The sequence below is a fragment of the Rutidosis leptorrhynchoides genome, chromosome 10 (assembly GCF_046630445.1).
Source record: "Rutidosis leptorrhynchoides isolate AG116_Rl617_1_P2 chromosome 10, CSIRO_AGI_Rlap_v1, whole genome shotgun sequence".
NCBI lineage: Eukaryota > Viridiplantae > Streptophyta > Magnoliopsida > Asterales > Asteraceae > Rutidosis > Rutidosis leptorrhynchoides.
In genome coordinates this window covers 49,435,054-49,460,268 of record NC_092342.1, presented here as the reverse complement: position 1 = coordinate 49,460,268, position 25,215 = coordinate 49,435,054, and the positions used below count along the sequence as shown (strand labels likewise).

Sequence of the window (25,215 nt, the reverse complement as noted above, 5' to 3'; positions counted from 1 at the left end):
CGTCATGGAACAAGTGCAAGGTTGGCCTCGGATTCACGAACCTAAATTAATTATATATAATTATATGTTGGTCAATATTTGTCTAACAAATTAGGTCAAGTCATAGTGTACCACAATCCTAATTCTCGAGACTAATATGCAAAAGTCAACAAAAGTAAATTTGACTCAAAATAATTTCCAAAAATCTATACATGATAATATGTAGTTTAAATATCGTCGTTTTATATTTTTAAATATTTTTAAAAGATTTATTAGAGTAAATAATATAATTTATTTATTAATAAATAAAATTTTATATTAAATTTATATAATAAAATATACTTTTATATATATTAATTAATAAAATTTATAGGGTTCATTTAATATCATAAAGATAATATGATAGGTATTATTAAAGTAAGTTATTACACATAGTAAAATATGTTTGTATCACATATTTATTTGATAAAATAATATCTATAATGATAGTAAGTAAAAGTTGTATTATTTTGTAATAATAATTATTATTATAAAAATATCATTATTTATAATTACTAAGATGACATTATGATAAAACGATAATTCTAATTACGATATCTTTAATATTTACGATAATTTTTAATATTATCTTTAAAATAATAATTCTATTTAAAATAATAATAATAATAATAATGATATTTTATAGTAATAATGACATTTCTATTAAAATGATAATTTTTGTTAAAATGATAGTTTTAATACTAACGATACTTTTAATAATAATAGAAATGATAAAAATAATAAGAACGATAATTTTATCTAAATCAATATCTTATAATATTTTAATTTCATCATGATACTCTTACCCATTATTTCCTAATCATTTTGTTTAATAGCTTTTAATTGTCTTTTATATCGTGTTCATAATAATGATAATAATAGTAATCAAAATAATTAGGTGTTACAAATATTTGTTTTAATTACACTAATATTAATAATGATAGTTACTATAATATTATTAACGATAATACTAATAATTATCTTAATGATAATATAGTAGTAATAATAATAACAATAACAATAACAATAACAATAATCATTTTTAAATAATGATATATATATTAATAATGATAATAATAATAATAATAATACCAATAATAATAATAATAATAATAATAATAATAATAATAATAATAATAATAATAATAATAATAATAATAATAATAATAATAATAATAATAATAATAATAATAATTGGATAATAATAATATAATAATACTAATTATAACTTTAACGATAATAACGATAGTAATAATAAAAAAAATAACAATTTTTAATGATAAATCCCTTTTATTGATAAAGATAATAATAATGATAATAATAAGATAAAACTAGAACGACGATAAAAACGACGATAATAATAATCATTTTTAATAAAAATATCGAAAATTCAATTGATTATAACTTCTAATCCGTTCATCGAAACCATTCGATATCTAAAGGAAAAGTTCTTAATTTTTCGCTAGCTTTCCAAGGACATGCATATCTTATACCTTATCTCAACCGCAAGTGTAACTAATTCAAGATTCAACCTAACCTGTCTAAGGGCAATATCAAAAGTATAAGCATACATAATCCTAAATACTCGAGCACTAGTCAGGGATACACTATTAGTATGTAAAAGTTAAATTATGAGTACTCACGTATCAATATTGAGATTCAATATTGCAGGAAAGGTACGTAGACGCAACGGAAATGATAAACACTATATTGACCTCACGAGCATACCCATGAACCATACTCAATCACCTCCATAGCTATAACCCATAATTTCCTTAATCCTATCCCACTCGAAAAACAATTTCGAAATCACTCGGACAGCACTCCGTCGTAATATTTTATGTATACTAATAATATCTTGAAATAATACGGAGTAAATATATATATGTAATTCGATTGAGAGAGTTTAGAGAAAAATATTTTTAAGTTTCTATGAAATAATGAAACCTATTGAATTCTATTTATAATAGATTTTTAAATTATTAAAGTAAATTATTAAAGTATGAATTATTAAAGTGAATTATTAAAGTATGAATTATTAAAGTGAATTATTAAAGTATGAATTATTAAAGTGAATTATTAAAGTATGAATTATTAAAGTGAATTATTAAAGTTAAAGTAAAGTAAAAATAAAGTAAAGGTAAAGTTTAAGTATAGTAAAAGTATAAAACTATGTACGTATAATACGCGTATAAATATATATAATATTAATTTAAATCGTTATATATATTTAATAAAATAAAATATAAATATCATTATCTTTATCTTACTAGTTAAATAATGAGTTGTCAAAAATGGTTCTAGATATTTATAAAAGTTATATGCGTTTTAATAATAAAGTTCTTTCTAAACTGAAAACATTTTTGTACGTTTGAAACTAAATAGATCAATCGAGTCTTTATGAGATTCAGTCTTCCACTATCCTTTGTCTAGTTCTCAATGATTGACTATTTGTTCTTATTTAAAAATCACTTTACCATTTTCCGAATATTGTTAAAATGGAAAGATTTCTCAAATCAACGTAGGCCTTTCAACAGAGACTTGTAATAATAATTCAATATATCTGATAATTCAATCATTTGATCTTATCTTCTAATTCCATTGATAAACATTTTGAAACAGATACAATCATATAAAGTATTTAATCTAATATTTTGTTTACGTTTCAAGTTATAATATATATACACATATACATATATAATCATATTCGTTTAATGGTTCGTGAATCGTTGGAACTTGGTCGAGGTTGAATGAATGTATGAACATAGTTTAAAATTCTTGAAATTTAACTTAACAAATATTGCTTATCGTGTCGGAAACATATAAAGATAAAGATTAAAGTTTAAATTTAGTTGGAAATTTTCGGGTTGTCACAGAACATAGTTCTTAGTTTGATCTTGAAGATCCTAGACCCAAAAGTCTAGATCTAAAATTACTAAGTTAAATCCTAAGTTATAACACTTGAATCTTTATTTTCATGAAACCATAAGTTATGAAACTTAGATCTTCATCTTGTAAAGTGTATGTAAGCTTATAAGCTCTTGATTATGATAAAATTAGAAGAACATAAGCTATAGAAACTTAGATCTTTCATAAGTATATGAAGTTATAACTATAAAGTTATACTTCCATGTTCTTGAACTTATAAAGTTAACTTTAGTTCAAGAAAGTATGAGATCAAGATTAACTTGTAATACTTGACCCTTAACCAACAAACACGAACTAAAACATGTACAAAATGATGAATATAAACTAAATAAACAAGTAAAAAGTTCATGGTTGTTCATACTTGGAAAGATTCAAGCCAAGGCTTGATCCTTAAGAAAGTAAACTTTAAGTTTACAAACATGAACACAAGTAATGATTTTACAACTCATGAACTTTCAATCTTTCAAAACATTAAATCTAGAACCATAAACTAGGAAGTTTAGGTTCTTGTTTGTTCTTGTAATACAAGATAATATGAAGATCAAACTTAAAGTTTGATTCTTAACAACAACAAACAACTACAAGTGAGTAAACAATAATCAAAGACAAGTAAATGATGATGAAGATGTGAGTATGTTTACGTTTTTAGAGCAAAGAAAGAAGAGAAAAATTTGTTCAAGTTACCTACAATGTAGAGAGAAAATGAGAGAAAAAAAGAGAAGTAAGTTTGATGTGTGTGTAAAGTGAAATGAAACAAGAGAATACTAGTAGATAAGTTAATCAAAAAAAAGTTTTGAAGCCTCCCTTTGTCCCACTATGGCCGACGGTTTCACAAGGGGAAAGGGGAAGGAAAAAGTCCACTAGTTACTTCATGTATTTGGCTCAAAAAAATGGTAATAAGGTTGCATGGTGTTGGAACAGGGTGTAAGTATGTAGTAACTAGATTCCATATGCACTAATCAAACTAGTTAAGCCTTAAAGTAATACTTACATGAAAGATGGGCTAATTAGTCCATTAAGATTAGTAAGGTGGGCTTCTAAGTCCATTAACATTAATAAAAGCCCAAGTTCAAGTAATTAACAAGTTAATCCAACAAAGCCCAAGTAATTAACTATTAACACTAGTTAATTAAAAATGATTAATAATAATTAATCATGGATACAAATAATATCCGAAATATTATTCGTGAAAAGTTCGTGTGTCCCAAAGACGTGTCGGGACATGCAAGGTCATGTACGGTGACAAGTAAGTGTAATAAAATACATTCATTAACATGCAAGCATTAATAATAAACAGTATTAATTAAACGTTAGAAAATCCAGGGTCGTTACATCCTCCACCCTGGGTTGTAAGTGTTAGAATATAGATCATACTTCCGCCCTTGAACCTCGTTCACTTGCTCTTCTATCCCTAATGGTATCCCCTTTTTGCAACCATTTGCATAATGAGAAGCATCGCCACATATCGAGCACACATCCTGAACCTGCACAAAATTAACACTACCACCCTGGTTCGGGTTGTTAAACATTGGATGCAACATCTTTATCTCATCTAACTCCTTTTCTAAATTCCTAGTCAAACCTCCCGAGTTAGACATGTGGTTAACCTGGGAAGGATTGTGAGTTTGCCGTGCAACAGAAGCTTGGGTTTTTGAACCCTTGCTCAATTGCTCGAAAAATGCCCATTCATCCTCACTACTTCGAGTCATAAACACACCACCACTAGCCACTAATAGGAATTGTCTATTTTGTGAGTCAAGACCATCATAAAAAACTTTGACAAGTTCCCATTTCGGTATTTCATGATGAGGACAAGATCTAAGTAATTCCTTCAGACTTTCGTATGCTTCATGAAAAAGTTCATCTGGAAATTGCCTAAAAGATTTTATTTTCATACGCATATCCGAAGTTTTACTTATCGGATAGAATTCCTCAAGGAATTTCTTTTTCATCACCGCCCAAGTAGTGATACTCCGGGCAGGTAAGGACAAAAACCAACGCTTTCCTTTATCTTTTAAAGAATAAGGAAATAGGCGAAGGCGTACCTCTTCATCCGTGAACCCGTTTACCAGATTTGTAGCACAAATCTCATTGAACTCAGTGATATGCTCATAAGGTTCTTCCGTTGTCATACCTCAGTAGTTTGGCAAAATAGAAATCAATTGAGGGTGAACCTCAAATCTTCTATTGTTATCCGCATTCAGAGCCGGATAAACAATTGGTGAGTGATCTTCGTAATCACCCGGTTGGTAATACAAATCCACACCTCGTGTGTCTCTCTCTGCCATTGTTGCAAATAGGATTTCCGCCTACCTGAAAAGAACACAAACAAGAAAACATAACGCGTAAAACCGAACAAAACTAATAAAATGAAAAAATATTTTTGGATTTTTTAGGTTTTATAATTTTTATGGCTTTTTCAAAATTTAAAAGCAAACACATTACAAATAAGAGCTTGCAATCAAGCGCACACCTCCCCGGCAGCGGCGCCAAAATTTGATGGGTGTCGAAGTACACGTCAAAAATAACTTAATTACCTTAAACTAGTTAGTGAAAGGACCCGTTCATACTGATTATAAACGATTCACAATAGTTGATTTCATTGCGAGGTACTTGACCTCTATATGATACATTTTACAAACATTGCATTCGTTTTTAAAAGTCAAACTTTCATTACATCGAAAGTTGACGGCATGCATATTCTTTCATAATATATCCAACTATAATTGACTTAATATTAACCTTGATGAACTCAACGACTCGAATGCAACGTCTTTTAAAATATATCATGAATGACTCCAAGTAATATCTCTAAAATGAGCAAATGCACAGCGGAAGATTTCTTTCATACCTGAGAATAAACATGCTTTCAAGTATCAACCAAAAGGTTGGTGAGTTCATTAGTTTATCATAATCAATCATTTCCATAATTTTAATAGACCACAAGATTTTCATTTTTCATAAACACCATTCTCATATCAGGCATTTCGTAAACTGCATAGAGATAAAAATCACTCATATGGATTGAGCACCTGGTAATCGACCTTAACAAGATGCATATAGAATATCCCCATCATTCCAGGACAACCTTCAGACATGATAAATTCGAAGTACTAAAGCATCCGCGACATGGATGGGGCTCGTTGGGCCCGATAGATCTATCTTTAGGATTCGCGTCAATTAGGGTGTCTGTTCTCTAATTCTTAGATTACCAGACTAAAAGGGGCATATTCGATTTCGATAATCTAACCATAGAATGTAGTTTCGATTACTTGTGTCTATTTCGTAAAACAGTTATAAAAGCAGCGCATGTATTCTCAGTCCCAAAAATATATATTGCAAAAGCATTTAAAAAGGGAGCAAATGAAACTCACAATACGATATTTTGTAGTAAAAATATGCATACGACGGCACTGAACAATGCAAGGTTGGTCTCGGATTCACGAACCTATATCAAGTATATATATTAACATATTATAATATAAATCAATTAAGTTTATATATTTTATTATGTATTAAGATCAATATTCTTATATATAATTTTATTAATACTTATAATACATTAAGATTCTTATTTGATATTTAGTTAATGTTATATCAATAATCTTAGTTAAAACAATTTTTATGTAATATTAGTATATTTTATGTAATAAATATTTTTATATGTATATATCTTCGATTTTGTAAAATTAATAATTGTAGTATTACTAGATTAAGGATAATAATAATAATCTTGATAAAAATGATAATTTTTCTAAAACTGATAATAATAATAAAAATGATAACAATAATAAAAATGATAATTTTAATATTTTTAATAAAAAAAAATAAAATAATAATAATAATAATAATAATAATAATAATAATAATAATAATAATAATAATAATAATAATAATAATAATAATAATAATAATAGTAATAATAATAGCTATAATAACTATCTTAATAATAATTTTACTAATAATGATAATAAAAATGATATTAATACTAATAATACTTACTTTAATAATAATAATGATATTATTAATAATAATAATAATAATAATACTTATAATACTTAATGCTAATAATTATTAATGATAATAATAATAATATTAATCATATAACAATAATAATTAATAATAATAACAATAATAATAATAATAATAATAATAATAATAATAATAATAATAATAATAATAATAATAATAATAATAATAATAATAATAATAATAATAATAATAATAATAATAATAATAATAATAATATATGACTACCTTCAAAATCAAGCTTTAAAAAAAATAAATGCCTCAGCCTAGGCTTGAACCCGAGACCTCTCAATTATACCCAACACTCCTTAACCATTCTTCCGTTACCATATATCTGATTTATTTCCCACACATATTTTTATAAACCGTATTAATTCGGTTTCCCTTTTCCCTTTTCATCCTCTCGGCCCAACTACACAACTCCCACTCGGCCCAAAACAGAAAATTGACCCATACCGGCCCAATAACAAGTAAATCAAGTCCAACAAAAAATGCATTGTATGATCTCTCGTTCCTTTCTAGAACCGACGACGGGAACAAGAGAAAAAAAATTCAATAACAGGTCACGGCCTATCTTTGGTTCTTCATCATAACCTTCAGCGAATCATCATCATTAAATCATCATCGTGCTTCAACTGTTCATCGTCTTCTTCGTTTTTATTATTTACATAAAATCATGGTTTCGTTTTCTTCATTATCTTCTAATCGTTTATTAATAACCATCATCATCAAACTCGTATCATCTAATATCTTATTCATGATCATCTTCCATGACCCTAATGATCATCATCAACATATCATCATTATCTTCGTCACGATTTATTGTTCACAGTAAACACCTCAACTGTAGAATGTAAACAGAAACACAATATTGTAGCAATTTGAGCAGCACAACACATAAGCTACAGGCTGATTTGGTGATCAAGTTCGAATAGAAATAGAAAAAGAAGAGTGAAGCAACAATAGCGTACGAATACCAGTAGCAGTTTCAATCATGGTTTCGTTTTGTTTCAAATTAAACACGGTCAAGCAGCTGCAGTGGCTTACGAATAAAATAGAAACAAATGGGAACAAGCAACAGCAGAAGTAGGGATCGAAGAATGAGAAGAGAATTTAATACGTAGTAGTATGTAACTCAAAGAATAAAAAAAAATTAGGCCATGGTGGACTATTTGTGTTAGAAGATCTTGGAGGCCCAAGTTCCGTTTTTGTAGCAGCCCAATATGGGAGACTTTAGCCTAACTATTAAGTGATCCGTAGTTGTTGGCAGTCAAAAGAATTAAAGGCGTAAAACATGTGGGTCTTGCAAATTAAAAAGATAAGTAATTGATTAGGAATATATTATGGCAACTTGAATAGTTTGACCGAGTAATGAATACATGGCATAATTGTGACTGACACTTGAAGAAATAAATAGAGATAAAACTCTATGTGATGTGGTGTATGTGATTTGTGAAGTTATGGAACTACATGTTCCAACAATTCAAATAGGAAAAGAAGTAGCAGTAGCAGTGATCGGATAGAAAGCAGAGGTTGTAGTTCGAAAATGATGATTTGGGTTTTGGCTTGTTAATCGTACAAGGAAACACTCAAGGTGAAAGGTAATATTATTCTATGATAATGGTTGTTTGAGTTGGTCTCGTACAGAACCAGAAATAAGTAATGGTTGTTAGTTTGATGGTGTCGACTAGGAACAGAGACGGATATAGGAACAGACGAGTTGTATTAACATTTAACAAGTGGGTTGTGATGTTCGGCCAGAAAACAGCTCACAACAACAAGGGGTGTTCGAGTCCGGTAACAAAAAAAATGGTTTCGATGTGGGTTTCATGAAGGTGGTTTGAAGTTGATGGGTGATGATGGAGAAGAAGAGATGAGTGTCACGATGTGTTTAAGGTGGTGTTAGAAAAGTGATGGTCTTCATGGTTTTGTTCAAAAGGTGGTGATAGTAGTCTTTTCGATTGGAACAAGAAACAGAAACGTAAATTGTAGTCTATGTTATTTGATAGCAAGGATGGTGGAAGGTTCATGGTGATCCGATGGTTGTGAAGTTTTGTTTGGGTTACAAAATAAGAACACGATCATGGTGGTTCTCGGTTGAATTGAAGATGGATGTGAGTTGTGGGTTTGTGACTAAATCTCCATAAGTATATAGATATATAGAGATAAGATACAATAAAATAATAATATACTAATATTCCTAAATCATTCAATCATGAAAACAATTAAATGAAAAACAGTGTTTTATTATAATATAATTTAGAAGTTAAGAACGTGTGAATTCATATAATAATTCTACCGACAGTTTTAACGGACTGTGTATCGTGCTAAATCAGTGGCGGATAAAAGTGTTCAGAAAAATTTCATATTTTTAAATTAATTATATTTATTTATTTTGGTCATTGTGGTATAAAATTCGATTATTAAATTATTAAATAAAAATTACATCAGCTGTCCCTCTCAATTCTGGGTAAAATATAAAAAGTGTTAAAACTTAACAAATAGTTCATAAATACATTTTTAATAAGCCTAAAATTTATAGAACTCATTTTCATATCACCGTTTATTTTAAAATTACATAAGTTTGAATTTAACTTGCTTAATATCAATCGAAACATCAAACGAGTATTAAAATCATTTAATATTTATTTTCAATATACTTTATTTATATATAGAGATATATTTTAAATAATAATTATTATAATATCCTATTTTTATTTTATTAATTTTTAATAACAACAACATATAATATTACAAATTATATTTCGAATTATTATTTATATATACATGCACACATATCTATTTACAATTAATTGTTCGTGAATCGTCGAGAACGGTCGATAGTCAATTGAATTCATGCAACAGTTCAAAATTTTTGAGACTCAACATTACAGACTTTGCTTATCGTGTCGGAAACATATAAAGATTAAGTCTAAATTTGGTCGGAAACTTCCAGGTCGTCACAGTTAGGGCAAGTAAGGTTCGTTCCACGGGAGATTGTGGTTAAAAGCAAGCAATTTTCAGGAGTTGATTTGATTAAACTAAAGCACGTTTACTAATTAAGAAGATTAAACAAGAAAACTTAAAGCTTTAATTGTTTAAAGCAAAAAGATAAAAAATGTAAAGTTGTTATCAATGGATTAAAAGCTTTATCCCTTCCAAATCCCAATTGGTACAATTCATTCAAACAAGTATTAAACTTTATCAAGTTTTCATGTAACTTACATAGACATAAGTTCTTCAAATTATCAAAACACTATCTTGGGCACTTTCATGTAAATTATATAGCTTGTCTTTATCCTTCACTAAATTAACACTAAGTGGATTTAGAACAACTATCAATTCACAATAATAAGTCTTGCAATAATGAAATTCGATAATTTTGCATTAAACAATAACTTGAAAAATTCATAAATCAAAAGACTTTTTCATTACAAATTATGAATCACAATAATACTTGAATGAAATCATAAATACACAATTGTTCAATGGAAGGAATAAAGTAGGGAGATTAGCCTTGCATGTTGATGATGATGAACACGATGATAGAAGGATGAATCATGATGAACACTCCTTTGATCTTGACTTGAATCCATGATTGATGACGTTTTGTGATGTTTTTGTATGTGATTAGGGCTCTAAAAACTGAGGAAAAAGGTGTCTAATTCGTGGCTAAGGGTTTCCCTTATATAGGGAATGAATAACTTGTTCCCAAAGCAAAAATCTCTCCAAATCCGGCATCAGCAAAATTGCATTGGCGTAATTTACGCCACCCTGGCGTAATTTACGCCCATAATTGTACTAGCGTAAAAACTTGGCGTAATTGTACGCCCAAAAATGATTTTTTCCCTGATTTTGAAACTTGCATTGGCGTAATTTACGTCGGGCTGGCTTAATTTACGCCCATATTTGCACTGGCGTAAAAACTTGAAAGCTGGCGTATTTTACTCCAGTGTAAAAATTCTGATTTTTCCAACTTTTTTCACAACTCGACTTCAAATGTCGTTTTTCGCACCTTTTTGCACTAACTTCTTTTCACACCTGTAATACATGAAATCTCATCAAAGTACCTTGTTTTTCACTTAAATGTAATCACTTTTATCATGTTTAAGTACAAACGATCGTGTCAAACAATGACCGATCAACGATCATGCACAATACTCATTCCAAGTATTTGCTTAGCACTACCAAGATCCTTCATCTCGAACTCTTTTGAAAGCATACCTTTCAACTTATTGATCTCGAACATGTCCGAACCCGGAAGCAACATGTCATCAACGTATAAAAATAAGATTATGTAAGAAGACTTGAAATTCTTCAAGTAACAACAATGGTTTGCTTCACATTTTACAAAACCAACCTTCTTCATAAACTCATTAAATCTCAAGTACCATTGCCGATGTGCTTGTTTCAATCCATACAAACTTTTTATTTAACATACAAACCCACTTCTCTTTACTCTTTACCTCAAATCCCTCGGGTTGCCACATGTAGATCTCCTCATCAAGATCCCCGTGTAAGAATGTGGTCTTCACATCTAGTTGTTGTAGATGTAAGTCCTGGGATGCGACTAACGCTAGCACCAAACGAATAGTAGTCATCTTCACCACCGGTGAAAATATCTCTTGGTAATCGACCCCTTTCCTTTGTTGAAACCGTTTAACCACTAACCGTGCTTTGTACCTCTTCTTGCCATCCACCTCATTCTTTTTTCTATACACCCATTTGTTTTGCAACACCTTTTTATCATGAGGTAATTTCACTAGTGACCAAGTCTTGTTCTTCTCAAGTGACCCCATCTCTTCTTTCACCATTCTCGATGTAGAGCAAGTAGATTATTGATGGAGAATACCTAGGATTAGGTTTGGGCACTCTAGTCGAGCGTCTAAGTATAGGAGCAATCGGTATGGTTGGACCGGTTTCATTAGCCTCCTCATCACTAGAACTCGCACTATGTTCGGAATTATTACCGCTATCCGAACCATCCCCATCATTGTCAAGATCCGACCCATCACCATTAATCGGCAATTCATTGTTCCCCGAACTCCCACTAGAACCCGCAAGATCATCAAGAGAAATATCATTAAGAATAACATGACTCCCCGTTTCCTGTTTACCATAGACCGAATCTTCATCAAAGATAACATCACGCGATCGAATAACTTTCTAGCTTCATTATCCCAACAACGATAGCCCATCTCATCTGAACCGTAACCAATGAATGTACACTTCTTTGACTTAGCTTCAAGTTTATCTTTATCAATATCTTTGGTCTTCACATAAACATTACACCCAAAGATTCTAAGATGATCATAACTAACCTTTTTACCGAGCCATTCTTCTTCGGGAATTCCGAAACTCAATGGTGTTGAGGGTCCCCTATTAATCAAATAAGCCGCCGTATTAACCGCATCCACCCAAAACATCTTAGAAAAACCGGCATGTAGTCTCATACTCCTAGCCCTTTCGTTCAACGTACGATTCATACGTTCGGCGACCCCATTGTGTTGCGGTGTCTCCGGTATCATTTTCAACATTCTAATTCCGAACTTTACACTATGGTCTTTAAACTCAAGACTACCATATTCTCCTCCATTGTCCGGCCTTAAGCACTTGACCTTTAAATTTGTCTCATTCTCAACCATAGCTTTCCACTTCACAAAAGTACCTAAAACTTTAGATTTAGCTTTAAGAAAGTAAACCCATACCTTTCGAGTGGCGTTGTCAATGAAGGTGACATAATAACGAGAACCTCCATGTGATTCTACATTCGTTTGCCCAAAAACATCCGTATGAACTAGCTCCAATTTCTTCAACTTTGGTGAATTCCCCGATTTAACAAAAGTTACCTTCTTTTGCTTCCTATAAGTACATGGTTCGCAAAACCCAAGCTCTATCTTTTTCAAATCCGAAATTCTTCCACTTAAACTAAGAACCTTCATACCCTTTTCACCCATATGCCCGAGTCTTCGGTGCCATAGAGTAGAACTAGCCCCAATGTCAACCGTAGCAATCACCGTGTCTTCTTCAAACACCTCAACCATATAAAGAGTTCCCTTTTTATGTCCACGAGCTATGAAATTACTACCTTTAATCACCTTCCATTGGCGATTCTTGAAAGTAACCTCATTACCTTCTTTATCTAATTGACCAACCGAGATTTACTTCCTCTTTAACTTAGGAATAAACCTCACATTCTTCAAAGTCCAATTAGAACCAAGAGTAGTCTTCAATACAACATCTCCTATACCTTTAATCTCGAGACTTTTGTTTTTTGCCAATCTAACTTTACCTAGATACGCCCGAAAATTCCTCATCACGCTCTTAGTGGGTGTAGCGTGAAACGAAGCTCCCGAATCCAAGACCCAAGACTCCACCGAACTTTCAATACTACATAGTAGTGCATCCTCCGTATCTTCTGCGGTCAAGTTGACATCTTTAACCGGAGCATTCTTACAATATCTTTGATAATGCCCCTTTTGATTACAACCCCAACAAATAACGTCACTTTGGTCTTTCGATGGATACCTCTTCTTGAACTTCCATTTACTCTTCTTCACACAGCGATCAACTTTCCTACCACGGTTATCGGTACTTAACAAAGAACCAGATAATAATTCCCCCGAACTTCTCCTACGAGTGACTTCGCCGAGAATTAAATCCCTAATTCCTTCATACGCAAGCTTAGTAGTACCGGTAGAGCTACTAACCGTGGTAACCGTACCCGACCAACTTTTCAGTAATGATGAAAGCATGAGTGCTTTTAGTTCATATTCAAATTTGATTTCAACCGACTCTAATCTTGAAACAAGATTGTTGAATTCGTTGATATGATCCGTTGCACCCATACATTCTTTCATCTTCATGTTGAACAATTGTCGCATGAGAAAAACCTTATTCGCCGCCGTAGGTTTCTCATACATGTTGGAGAGCGCCTTCAAACAATTAAATGTTGTCTTTTCATTCATGATATTACCAACAACGTTCTTGGCGAGTGCAAGACGAACCGCACCCAAAGCTTGACGATCCAAGAGCATCCAATCGGCATCGTTCATGCCTTCGGGTTTGGTCTCCAACAAAGGTTGGTAAAGTTTCTTTTGATACAAGTAGTCTTCTATTTGCATCTTCCAAAAGGCGAAGTCTTTACCATCAAACCGCTCGATCTTTAATTTACCGTCTTCCGCCATTGTTCCCAACTCAAACCTTGAGCTCTAGATACCAATTGTAAGGATTATAGGACCCAAACAATAGAGTAGTTACAGAGAATTACCCTTCCACAATCGACAAACGAAATAACAATAATTAAAGAATTAAAGACGCGAGATTTAACGTGGTTATATGTAATCGAATGTCGATTACTTTAATCCACGGACTAACTAGAGAGATATTATTGATATAATTCGTAGATACAACTGAGGGTTACATTAGGATGCTTATATAGGCCAAAAACACCTTGGAGAACAAGAAAAAACATAAATTCGGAAACTTCTCGCCAGACGAAGCCGCGCCGCGCCATTTGAGCCCGCGCTGCGCCTCCAAGGCAATTCTCCGGACAGTCGTTTTCCAAATCTGATGCTCTGTTTCATTTACTATGCCGCTGCGCGCCTCCCCTGTTTGTCCGAATCCTTTTGTTTTGATATCCTTCACATCCAACAGAGTGTCCTAAAAACATAAAATGATAAACTTAGGTACACTCCCGATCTATAATCCCAATTATAAATGATTACTCAGTATGTTAAATATATAGATACATAAATTTTGGTTAGACTTTTTTATTAGACAAGATTGATAAAGAAAAAAAAAATAATAATAATAAAACATTTTAAATATGTATGGTCTATAAGATTCGGCCGTAAAAGGGATCTAATGAAAAAAAACCACAAAAGAAAGAAAACAAAACCATTGTTAAATTTTTATTACATTTTCATTGAAAGTGATTTTTTTTTTTTTTTCATTGAAAGTGATTAATAAAATACTTCATCTTCATCATATAATTTAATTAAATAATTAACAAGTTACTAACAAATTTTGTCCCGTTGACTAATTGTCTACGTTTAATTAATTATTTAATTCAACAATAACATCTTTAATACGGAGTATTAACCAATCAACTTTTTTTTTTTTTTTTACTTTATGAAATACAGTTAACATAACTTTATTGAACAATAAATGAAAGAATTAAAATAACGAGAAAATGACTTGTAACTGTGAAGGTGTAAGGTATCATACCCCAAATGAAGCTGCAATCCTAAATTTCACTAAAAAAACTTAACCGGCCATTACCAAACTAGAATCCTAGTTTAATTAACGTTAGATTATCTGTCAGTCGTGTTGGGTCTGCCGCTCAAATGAAAACTATGTAACAAATCTGCGGTATTTCAAAACTGAAACTGGAGTTATATTTTACACCTAACTAAATATGACATTAAAATAAATAAATTTAATAATTAATGATCTCCTTGTGTTTGATACAAAAATAAGTTATTTTTCTCTCAATACAACTACTGCCCGGAGAGAGCAACATATTCATAAATTTCCATTCGGCTGTAATCAGTCTCTTAAGTTTTTCTCTCAATATTAATCTTGTTCAAGTTACAAGTTATCATCATCTTGATGTTAATCTAAGAAGGCCTTTATTGTAAACCTGTATTTAGTAATACAAATTGTTGTTTTGGTTGCTTGTGTTGAAGAAAATGTTTACATCTACTTGTTCTGGTGAATCAATCGTTCGTGTGTTGTGATTTGATTATAAATATAAATCATATACTCTAGTTTGTGATTTTGTTCAAAAAGGACAAACAAGTCCAAACGGAACAGTAACCTATTGCTTTCTCTGATTAATATTAATATCTATATACAAATAAATAACTTTTAATATCATGTCACTTAAGATATTTAAGACAACGATTTATTTAAACATGTGTTGGCAACAATAACCTCTAACTTACTATTATCATATTCATCCACTTGTATTCATATCCTCATAGCTAACCATTTACAATAACTAATTTAACCAAAACTTAATAATTGCATAAACAATATTTAACTAGCCTTCCCAATATAAAAATAACAAAACTTTAACATCTTTTATCTTTCTACTTTCTATATAAACACATTGATTACACATCAAAATAATGATAACACACCAACACCACAAACTCAACCACTATGAAACATGATGTTCTTCTTTCTCTTTCAAGAAACTCATCAAGCAAAATTATCCCATCAAATTACATCACCAATCCTTCCTTCATTATCGATTCCGAATCCAAACCACTAGTCGAAAACTCATCTTCATCGCCTTTTCGAATTCGTTTAGGTTTCACATCCTTCATTCGATCTTTTCTCACCATCATATCAATCCCTACTTTTCAATGGCCAAGTTTACCATCATTACATCTTGCACTAACACCATCTCTAGGCCGAAAGGTAACCGGAACCCTCTTCGGAAACAGAAGAGGACACGTCAGCTTTTCCGTACAACACGACCCACGATCCGCACCTTTATTAATAATTGACATGGCAATGTCCACGTCAGCCCTAGTCAAAGAAATGTCATCAGGGCTCGTTAGGATCGCGCTCGAATGCGAAAAGACGAAGAAATATTCGCGTGGAAGTGATCATAATAAGAAGTTGTTAAATGAACCAACGTGGAGCATGTATTGTAATGGAAGGAAGTGTGGGAATGCGTTGACTAGGGTTTGTACGGAGTCTGACTGGCACGTGCTGAGCACGGTGAAGAGTGTGTCTGTCGGAGCTGGGGTGATTCCGGTGGTGGAAGATGGTGGTTGTGGATCGGAAGGTGAGTTGTTGTATATGAGAGCTAAGTATGAACGAGTCGTGGGGAGTCGTGACTCGGAAGCGTATTATATGATGAACCCGGATGGAAATGGTGGGCCTGAACTCAGTATTTTCTTACTAAGAATATGATAGTATATTTTTTATTTTATTTTTTAAAAGAAGATTTGAATTGATCAGCAGGTGCTTGTAATAATCATATCTGTTATTAAACGTGTGTAATGTTGAAATTATTAGGAGTTTGATGGTAAAATTGAATTATGGATTGATGTTTATAATATGGTTTGGAATTGAAATTAAAAAGCTTGTGTAAAATTAGTATGATTTTTGGATTTCAAGATGTGATTAATCAAAAAATATGATGAATTAATTTAAGTAGTTCGTTCTATAAATTTGATCTTAGAATCTTTTAGACGCAATACTTTAATTAGTGTGAAAAACTTATTTTTTTCTGCATTATTTCCTGATTAATTAATTAATACGGTTATAAGGCGAGATAACTACATTCGGTGTAATCCTATACATGTTATTACTAGTAGTGCAATGCAATAAATCATGTATACGATGCAAGATGCTTGTTCAATACATATAACTATTTTTTATATTATATGATATATCCATAATAACATATTGTATTTTTAAACTCTTGGTTGTGATATCTAGTAGTTATATATACATGCCGTTTTCCCGATTCGAAAAGATATTTGATGACAACATGGGCCGTTAAAATTTTCAACTAACCCAATTCCAATTTTTATATAGGGGAAATGCTAATACGTGTCCCTTAACACATATTAATAATTAGGGCTATAAATGACTCGAGCTACTTACGAGGTATTCGAGCTCGACTCGTTAAAAACCCGATTCGAGCCGAGCTAAACGAGCTCGAGCTTCATAGGTCGAGCTCGAACAAGTTCACGAGTCTAAATGAGCTTTTCATGAATATACATCAAATATTGTTTTTTTTACTAATATAATACATATATTATATAGTACTTTATAATAATTAATGTTATATCAATACTAGTTACAAGAATAATGTTCACGAGTCTTATTAGCCCAAAATGTGATTTATGTTAGGCACACGAACCACATGTATAGGTTTTAGCAAGAATAGATTTTGATTTGCAATAATTTGTGCATAATTGTGTTATAAAAGTGACTACATTAGCCTATCACGAAGAAGCTTTTGTTGACATTGGAGGTGTACATGACGGATAAACATCTCTGTTGAGGTTTTTTTTCTTATAATTATAGTTATTATGTGCAAAGAAAGTACGGGAAACAGTCAATTTTACTTTCGGGAGTGGTGTCTTAACACCTCGACACTTCACCCCCGGGTGGCATCTTAACACCTCGATACTTCACCCCGAGTGGCATCTTAACAACTCGATGCTTCACCCGTCAATTTTACTTTTGGGAATGGCGTCTTAACACCTCGACACTTCACCCCCGGGTGGCATCTTAACACCTCGATACTTCACCCCGAGTGGCATCTTAACACCTCGATGCTTCACCCGCCAATTTTACCTTCGGGAGTGGCGTCTTAACACCTCGACACTTCACTCGTCACGTGAAACGTGGCGTCTTAGCACCTCGACACTTCACATTTCACGCTACACAAATATAATTATTCCACTCACCTCGATTACTTGAAGAGCCAATCCCGTTTGAGCTCCTAATCGTCCAAATGTAAATCACATAAGAGATTCACAACAAATAAGCTTTACACCTAAACTTATACTCAAATCACCATAAGTGCAATTTCGACCATTTACACATGCACTAACTTTGACTAAGTCAAAACTCACCCAAACCACCCATAATCACAATCAACTAGTGATTATGTTCCATTAGCACATTTTACACGAGGTTTGATCAACCAATCACCCACTTGGACTCTTGACCCGCCCAAATTGACATAAAGTGCAATATACACCTTTTTTGCACTTTTAACGTTACCTGAAGGTCCAAAATTATCGAGACTAGTTCCCGCGTTCCCGAAATACCCAATGACACCACATTTAGCCATTAAATACTCGCTAGCCAGAGTTTCGTACAAAAACTCATTTTGACCCTTACAAAGTCAAATTCCATCATTTGCTAGTTTCGACACCAAAATGCTTTTAATTCAAGTTTGTCTTCTTAACTTAACACTTATAAGTTAATAAAGTTTACATAATCGAAAACCGATCCAAAATCACCAACTAACCCTAATTTTGACTCATTACAAAATTAGTCAACCAAATATACTCAAATGGTTTCCAACACTCCTTTAATCACTAATACTAGTGATTATACACCATTTACAAGCTTTAAACAAAGTTAAGTCGTTCACTAACTCAAAACCCGCCAACATCAACAATAAACCCGATTAATAGTTCCAATCTTCCATTAATGAACTAATTGGGTTATCACAAGAACATACAAGTTAAAACCCCAAATTGATTATCAAATCAAATAATGAAAACTTGGAGTTAGAACTTACCAACACTACCACAACGTAGCCGTGAACGAGGAGAACAACGTTAACTCTTGTGACCCGACCCGAAACGCACTTCTTCTTCCCAGATTCGAGCTTTCTCTCTCTAGAGCTCTACCCTCTCTCTAGGGTTTGGTGTGTAAGTGGATGTGAGTGAGGAGGAAGGAAATGAGGTTGGATAAGGTTTTGGATCAGTTTTGAAGTCCCCAAACAGTCCATATGCGAAAGGACTATAATACCCCTCATTTAAACCCTTTAAAAAAGCTGAAAAATGCATCAGAGGTAATCGGAGCGCCGCTCCAAAGGGTGAAGCGCCGCTCCAACCTTCAGATACTGGCAGCCGAGCAAAACATGTTTCAGCAACTTGTTTTGGCCATAACTTTCCGACCGTAACTCCGTTTTCGATGGATCAAATATTGTTGGAAACGTAATAAGATATTCTTTCCAATGTTAAGGCTTTGAAACATCAACTCAAACTTTATTTGGGGTTGAAAAGATACGTACACACCTTGTAACTCAAACAACGTCCAGTTTTCTTCGACATTCGAGCAAGCAACACGTACATACTTCGTACACTTCATACATGCATCGTACACCATAAATACATTATGTACAATAAATATTTGGGTCTCACAACTCTCCCCCACTTAAACTCGATCATGTGCTCGTGATCTTCGTCACTTAACCAATCCGGACCTACACCCTATGGTCCTTCGACGTACTTTTGAACTCGAAGTCTACAAAATTTCCCGTAACCCGAAGATCTTACACCGCACTTAGGCGACCCTTCCGATGAATCACCCCCTTTCAACTTAAAACGCCATCCACGATTTACCAATCCTACCAAATCCAAGTACTAAGTCTCACTTTGTTCCCAATCCGGAACGAACTCGTGCTTCAACCACACGACATTTACAAGCTAACACTCCCAATCTCGTACTGAGTTAGCAATTTCCTTAGCATACTCTCACCATGTACATCGCTAAAATTAAGTTTGTACCATTAACATAGTCATAAATGACTCAACGGAGTCAACGAAAAGTGTATCCTCACAATTAGATAACACTCGACTCAATACTTGCAAGCACACAAGCACACCCGGTGATATGGCATCGTCAAATCGAGCTTAAACCCTCATTTCACGTACGCCAAGTATATACACATACTTAGAATGATTCCACTCAACCTGGAATTTCCGCTCGCTAGTTACATGTATCGACATCATGACTTAGCAAGATATCACCTATGTCACCAATAGGTACAAACAATCATTCTCTAAAAGAGATTTTGACACGTCATTCTTCGTCCACGAGGCATTACATTGCTCGTCGAACCTGCTCACTTAACTCTTGATGAGTTATCAATATTACTACCTCGAGTAGTAACTCAAATCTAAATTAATAAATACAATTTCAACCTAAATTGTACTTTACCACAATTCGACCAATCTAGGTCTCGATACTAATTCCAAATCTATCACAAGCGCCGTTTGGAATTTTCACCTTAAAATTCCTTCGTGCGGGAGTACCACTCCCCCACTTAGGATCTCGTCCCATAACCACATCGTTAAGATAATATCATCCGGCGATAAATATCATTTTCCGAAATACATGACTAATCCTCTCGTCGGTCATAGTCTTCTACTTTCACCATTTGTTTCCAACGATGGAAATTTACTCTCACCATCACTTGTTGGCATCATTTAAACAACGACTTAAAACCAACTCCATACACACTTGTACATCGACACGTTGCTACTTGCAAAGTAGACTTTCCTAACATCGGGTTCTCTCGACCCGTCACTTCCGAAATCGTCCGACCGACGACACGCATATGTTCACTCTCATGGAAGGAGCGACCATTGCCTCCTCTACGAATGTGTTACCCGCATTATTACCACCTCACTTCATACTTGACTCGGCTAACCGTCAAGTCCGTTTCCGCTTCACCGGTAACTTATTCAACTAAACTCGTTGAAGATGAATGGAATTCAACCGCCTCGCATCCCACGATACACACGTCACAATACTTTGCTCCAACCTCGAGCATACGAAAGATTTCGAATTATCTTTCATCACTTCATACGAAGATCTCACTACAATTTACACAAGCTTTATATTGCAATTTTCCAATTGCTAACGCTTGTCACTTCTTCACCGTCACACACATACTTAAGGGTTTCTCTTCGGCACCCTAAGTACAATGTAACCGCCACTTCATCGGAGTCATACATTACGCTTGCAGGTATGAAAAAGGCACCTAATGCCGCGTTACCTAGACCCTACTACTAACATCTAATGAAGTCAAAAGACTTAATACCTAGGGTGTCATCCGCCCGAGGACACCCATACCACGACTAGATTGACTTTAAGTCATGCATACTCGTCGAACCCCATGGTTCATAAATTTATAACATAAAAGCGACCACGCACTAACAAGTAACACCAAAGCCTACTCCCATGGCTTGGTAAAATATTTTACTCCACATTAAGGTATGTTTGGGAGCACCAAGTCTTACGCCCTTCGTTCATCCTTATCTATCACTCCATAGTTGCGCACCCTAGCATCACCAACCAACTTTGGACACTCCGAATTTCGATGCCCCTCTTTTTGAAACCTAAAACATGTAACCTTGTTCGAAGGCGTACTCGTACAATCACGTGACAAATGACCCCGTTGTCCGCAATTATAACACGCGGGTAGAAAATCCTTCTTGCTACCACTTTTCACACTCCCGACACCTTCGGAGGCACTCTTACTACTTTTGTTCGAACGAAACGTAGCTTCAAACTTTCGTTTACTATCATCGAAACCACTTCTCCTCCGGAAAAGTGTCTCAAAACCCCTTGCCACCTCAAATAATCTTTCAAAAGAGTCAACCGACCCTCTTCTGATTTTGTTCCGCAAGTCATCATTCAAAGTTCGATAGAAATCTTCCATCAACATACGATCATTCCCGATATACTCCGGGAAAAATCGGGTATTTAACAAAAAGGTGGACTTTAGTTCATTCAAGCCCATTGACCCTTGCTCCAAATTTCGCAACTCATCTCTAATCCGAGATAGATCGGCCTGAGTGCGATATTCTTTAAATAATTCCTCCTCGAACTCTTCCCAAGTTAAACTCAAACATTGTTCTTCACCATAAACTTGGACCTTTCCGTTCCACCACAACTTCGCGTTATCCCGCAACATACTACTACCGTACCTTGTCTTCTTATCAAGAGGACACTCACTAGTACGAAACGCCCATTCAATATCGGTGATCCAACAAGTACTCTTATGTGGATCTCGTTCGCCATGAAACATAGGAGGTTCGGAGAGTTTGAAGTTCTTGAAATGAAGGTCTCTCCTTCCAAAATTACCCGAAAAACCCTCCAGGTCCTCAACTCGAAGGTTAGCAAACCTTTTCTTGACTTATCGTTGAACAATAACGTTCACACGTTCTCCCACGAGGTCGGTTATATGCCCCGCAACCGACTCTTGGAACATCTTCTTGACATCCTCATGTAAACCTGCTAAACTAGGTTTAACAACAGCCTCAACCTTGGCCTTGGAATCATTCTCGTCTCCTTGGTCTTCGTTAACTTGTTCGTTCCTTGTCGTCATTCTCAGAAATGAACTCGGTTAGGAACGCAACACGAATAAATTGATACACCGTCACTATCTATATTCGCAATCATATAAATATACCACCATTCGTACACCCCATCTAGTTCAATACTTGTTGTACATCACTTGCTTGACTTGGTTTGCAACCGTAATAATGGTCGCGAAGCATTATTACCCTCACATGCCATGCCGAGCTCATAAATACAACAACCATCTCGCTAGATGTTCAACACAAAGCAACCTGATTAGTAACAACATAATCAACACATAGCTAGTTCACCTATATTCTAAGGCACTAGCTAAAACCCGAACTGACCCGTAATCCTAAAAGTCTCGCATAATTGCACACACAAAAAGTCTAAGTCTAGGCGTCTATCTCAAGTCACTTAAATCCCTTAGACCATGCTCTGATACCCCTTGTAACGACCCAACCCGTTATCCAATCGAAACACGCTTATATTTTTTTTTAAATCAGGTTTTTGGCCAAATGGGGCGCTGCTCCATATCCTGCTGTCCGAAATGTCATTTTCACGCGAAAAGATCTCCCCGCTTCCCGACACTTTTAGACGAAACGGTTTTCCCAACACATTATAGTAAGTAAAACTAACACGTTTTCATAATAAAACAAGTTTTACGACATCGGGCCCACATCGGCCCGTTTTACGAATTACATACAAATACAATTTTCGACCACATGAGTTTAACGACCAAACAAACTACGTGAGCATGGCGTTTGGGGTTTAACTACCCAAACCTAGGTCAAATCCAAAAGTGATCCACTACAAGCACCAAAATGGGAAAACATCTAATTCCCGATCAACCCTCGCCTCTAACCGCTTCGTACCTAAAAAAATGTAAACAACGAGAGGGTAAGCTAAACGCTTAGTGAATGCAATAATTATACACATACATATATAATATACCTACTTGCAATCACTTACACATTTACCGCATACACGCTAGCAAACTAAATAGCATACCATCGCAAAGTATAACGCTAATTCTCCAATACCACGAGCTAGCACAAACATTAGCATATAATCCAAACATTTTAATATGCTATACTACAACACAAAAAGAATGGTTAACCAATCGCATAAGGGAATGGTGTGATGACCCGGGATTTTCTGACCAAATTTAAACTTAATCTTTATATAATTTTGACACGATAAGCAAAGTCTGTAATGTTGATGTTTTCAAAAACTTTGAATTGTGTTCATGTAATCAATTACCCTTCGACTATTCCCGACGATTCACGAACAACTATATAAATAGATGCATAAAGATATTATTGAAATAATATATGATTAAATTGTTAGAATTAAATATGTAAAATAATATGCGATGTAATGGAAACTATATTTATAAATATATAGATATATATAATTATGTATATAAATATTACATGTAAATATATAAAGTTATATTAAATCTATTTGTTTAAAAATATATAATATATTTGTTTTAGTAATTAAACTTGCTATTTTAAAACTATTTATATATAGAATGTGAATATATTAAAAATAAATGATTTCGAGCTTAATTAGTAAACGTCAGTAACACTCGGTTGACGTTTTGTTGGTTTTAATATAGATATAGTACATGTTCATGAAGGATTAAAATAAAAGTTGAACTGTAAATTGATTTTGAATATCTTAGTTTTGTTAAATATATTTTTACCTTTTTAAGTTTGAATATTAGTACTCCGTACATATAAATTGGAACAGAAAATAAATAATTATCGAACTTTTTTTATCAGGTTTCAAACAGTTAATGAGTGAAATAATTAAATATATTTAATCTAAAAATTTGGGATTTTTAGGGACACTTTTATACGTTAACTGTTTAGCAATGGACACGATATAGCCATCTGGGGAAAAGCGTCGGCAGATAAATTTAAAATGGTGGCTGCTAACTTTCCTATATGCACGTTCTTAGTTTGTTTGGATCTTATTATTATCATATAATATATAATATTTATTACTTTATGATATTATATAATACAATTACCTGCATACATGATTTATGATTTTACACATACATACATCATTTTCTCCTTCCTCTCTTTTCTTGATCTTCTATACAACCATGATCACCGCCAACGATTATAACCACAATACAAACCCATGTCCCGACTACACTCAATTACTACTCAAACCACAACCATAATAAACCCACCATCGGTTACCACTTTTAATCCATTTAACCACCACTACCAACTTGCTTCTTCTTCTTCTTCTTCTTCTTTATATTACTCCTTATTCTCTTTTCTATTTGTTGTTGTGGAACCGAACACCACAAAACCGAACCCATCTTCAAACAATCACCATATCTGTTTCCTTAATTCT

General features: G+C 33.4%; 3 protein-coding genes across 3 annotated transcripts; 1 reads left to right on the top strand and 2 right to left on the bottom strand.

Moving 5' to 3' along the window:
• Nucleotides 1–4,274: 4,274 nt before the first annotated feature.
• Nucleotides 4,275–5,078, bottom strand: LOC139870259 (uncharacterized). Its single transcript, XM_071858093.1, has one exon. The coding sequence runs from the start codon at nt 5,076–5,078 to the stop codon at nt 4,275–4,277; it is 804 nt and encodes a 267-aa protein (XP_071714194.1).
• Nucleotides 5,079–16,143: 11,065 nt separating this feature from the next.
• Nucleotides 16,144–16,950, top strand: LOC139873474 (protein MIZU-KUSSEI 1). Its single transcript, XM_071861404.1, has one exon. The coding sequence runs from the start codon at nt 16,144–16,146 to the stop codon at nt 16,903–16,905; it is 762 nt and encodes a 253-aa protein (XP_071717505.1). The 3' UTR covers nt 16,906–16,950.
• Nucleotides 16,951–21,769: 4,819 nt separating this feature from the next.
• On the bottom strand, nt 21,770–22,864 carry LOC139870258 (uncharacterized). Its single transcript, XM_071858091.1, has 3 exons — nt 22,771–22,864; nt 22,257–22,671; nt 21,770–22,145 (listed from the first exon to the last, which is right to left on the bottom strand). Exons 1-3 carry the CDS (start codon nt 22,862–22,864, stop codon nt 21,770–21,772), a joined length of 885 nt encoding a protein of 294 aa, XP_071714192.1.
• Between the last annotated feature and the right edge of the window lie 2,351 nt (nt 22,865–25,215).

Excerpts from the sequence above, each read along its gene's own strand:
- LOC139870258 (XM_071858091.1), bottom strand. The coding sequence starts at position 22,864 with ATGACGACAAGGAACGAACAAGTTAACGAAGACCAAGGAGACGAGAAT. Across the intron at positions 22,672-22,770 it reads TGTTAAACCTAGTTTAGCAG|TCAAGAAAAGGTTTGCTAAC; the intron begins GTTTACATGAGG and ends TTCAACGATAAG. Across the intron at positions 22,146-22,256 it reads ATGGGCTTGAATGAACTAAA|AAGAGGGTCGGTTGACTCTT; the intron begins GTCCACCTTTTT and ends GAACAAAATCAG.
- LOC139870259 (XM_071858093.1), bottom strand. The coding sequence starts at position 5,078 with ATGACAACGGAAGAACCTTATGAGCATATCACTGAGTTCAATGAGATT.
- LOC139873474 (XM_071861404.1), top strand. The coding sequence starts at position 16,144 with ATGAAACATGATGTTCTTCTTTCTCTTTCAAGAAACTCATCAAGCAAA.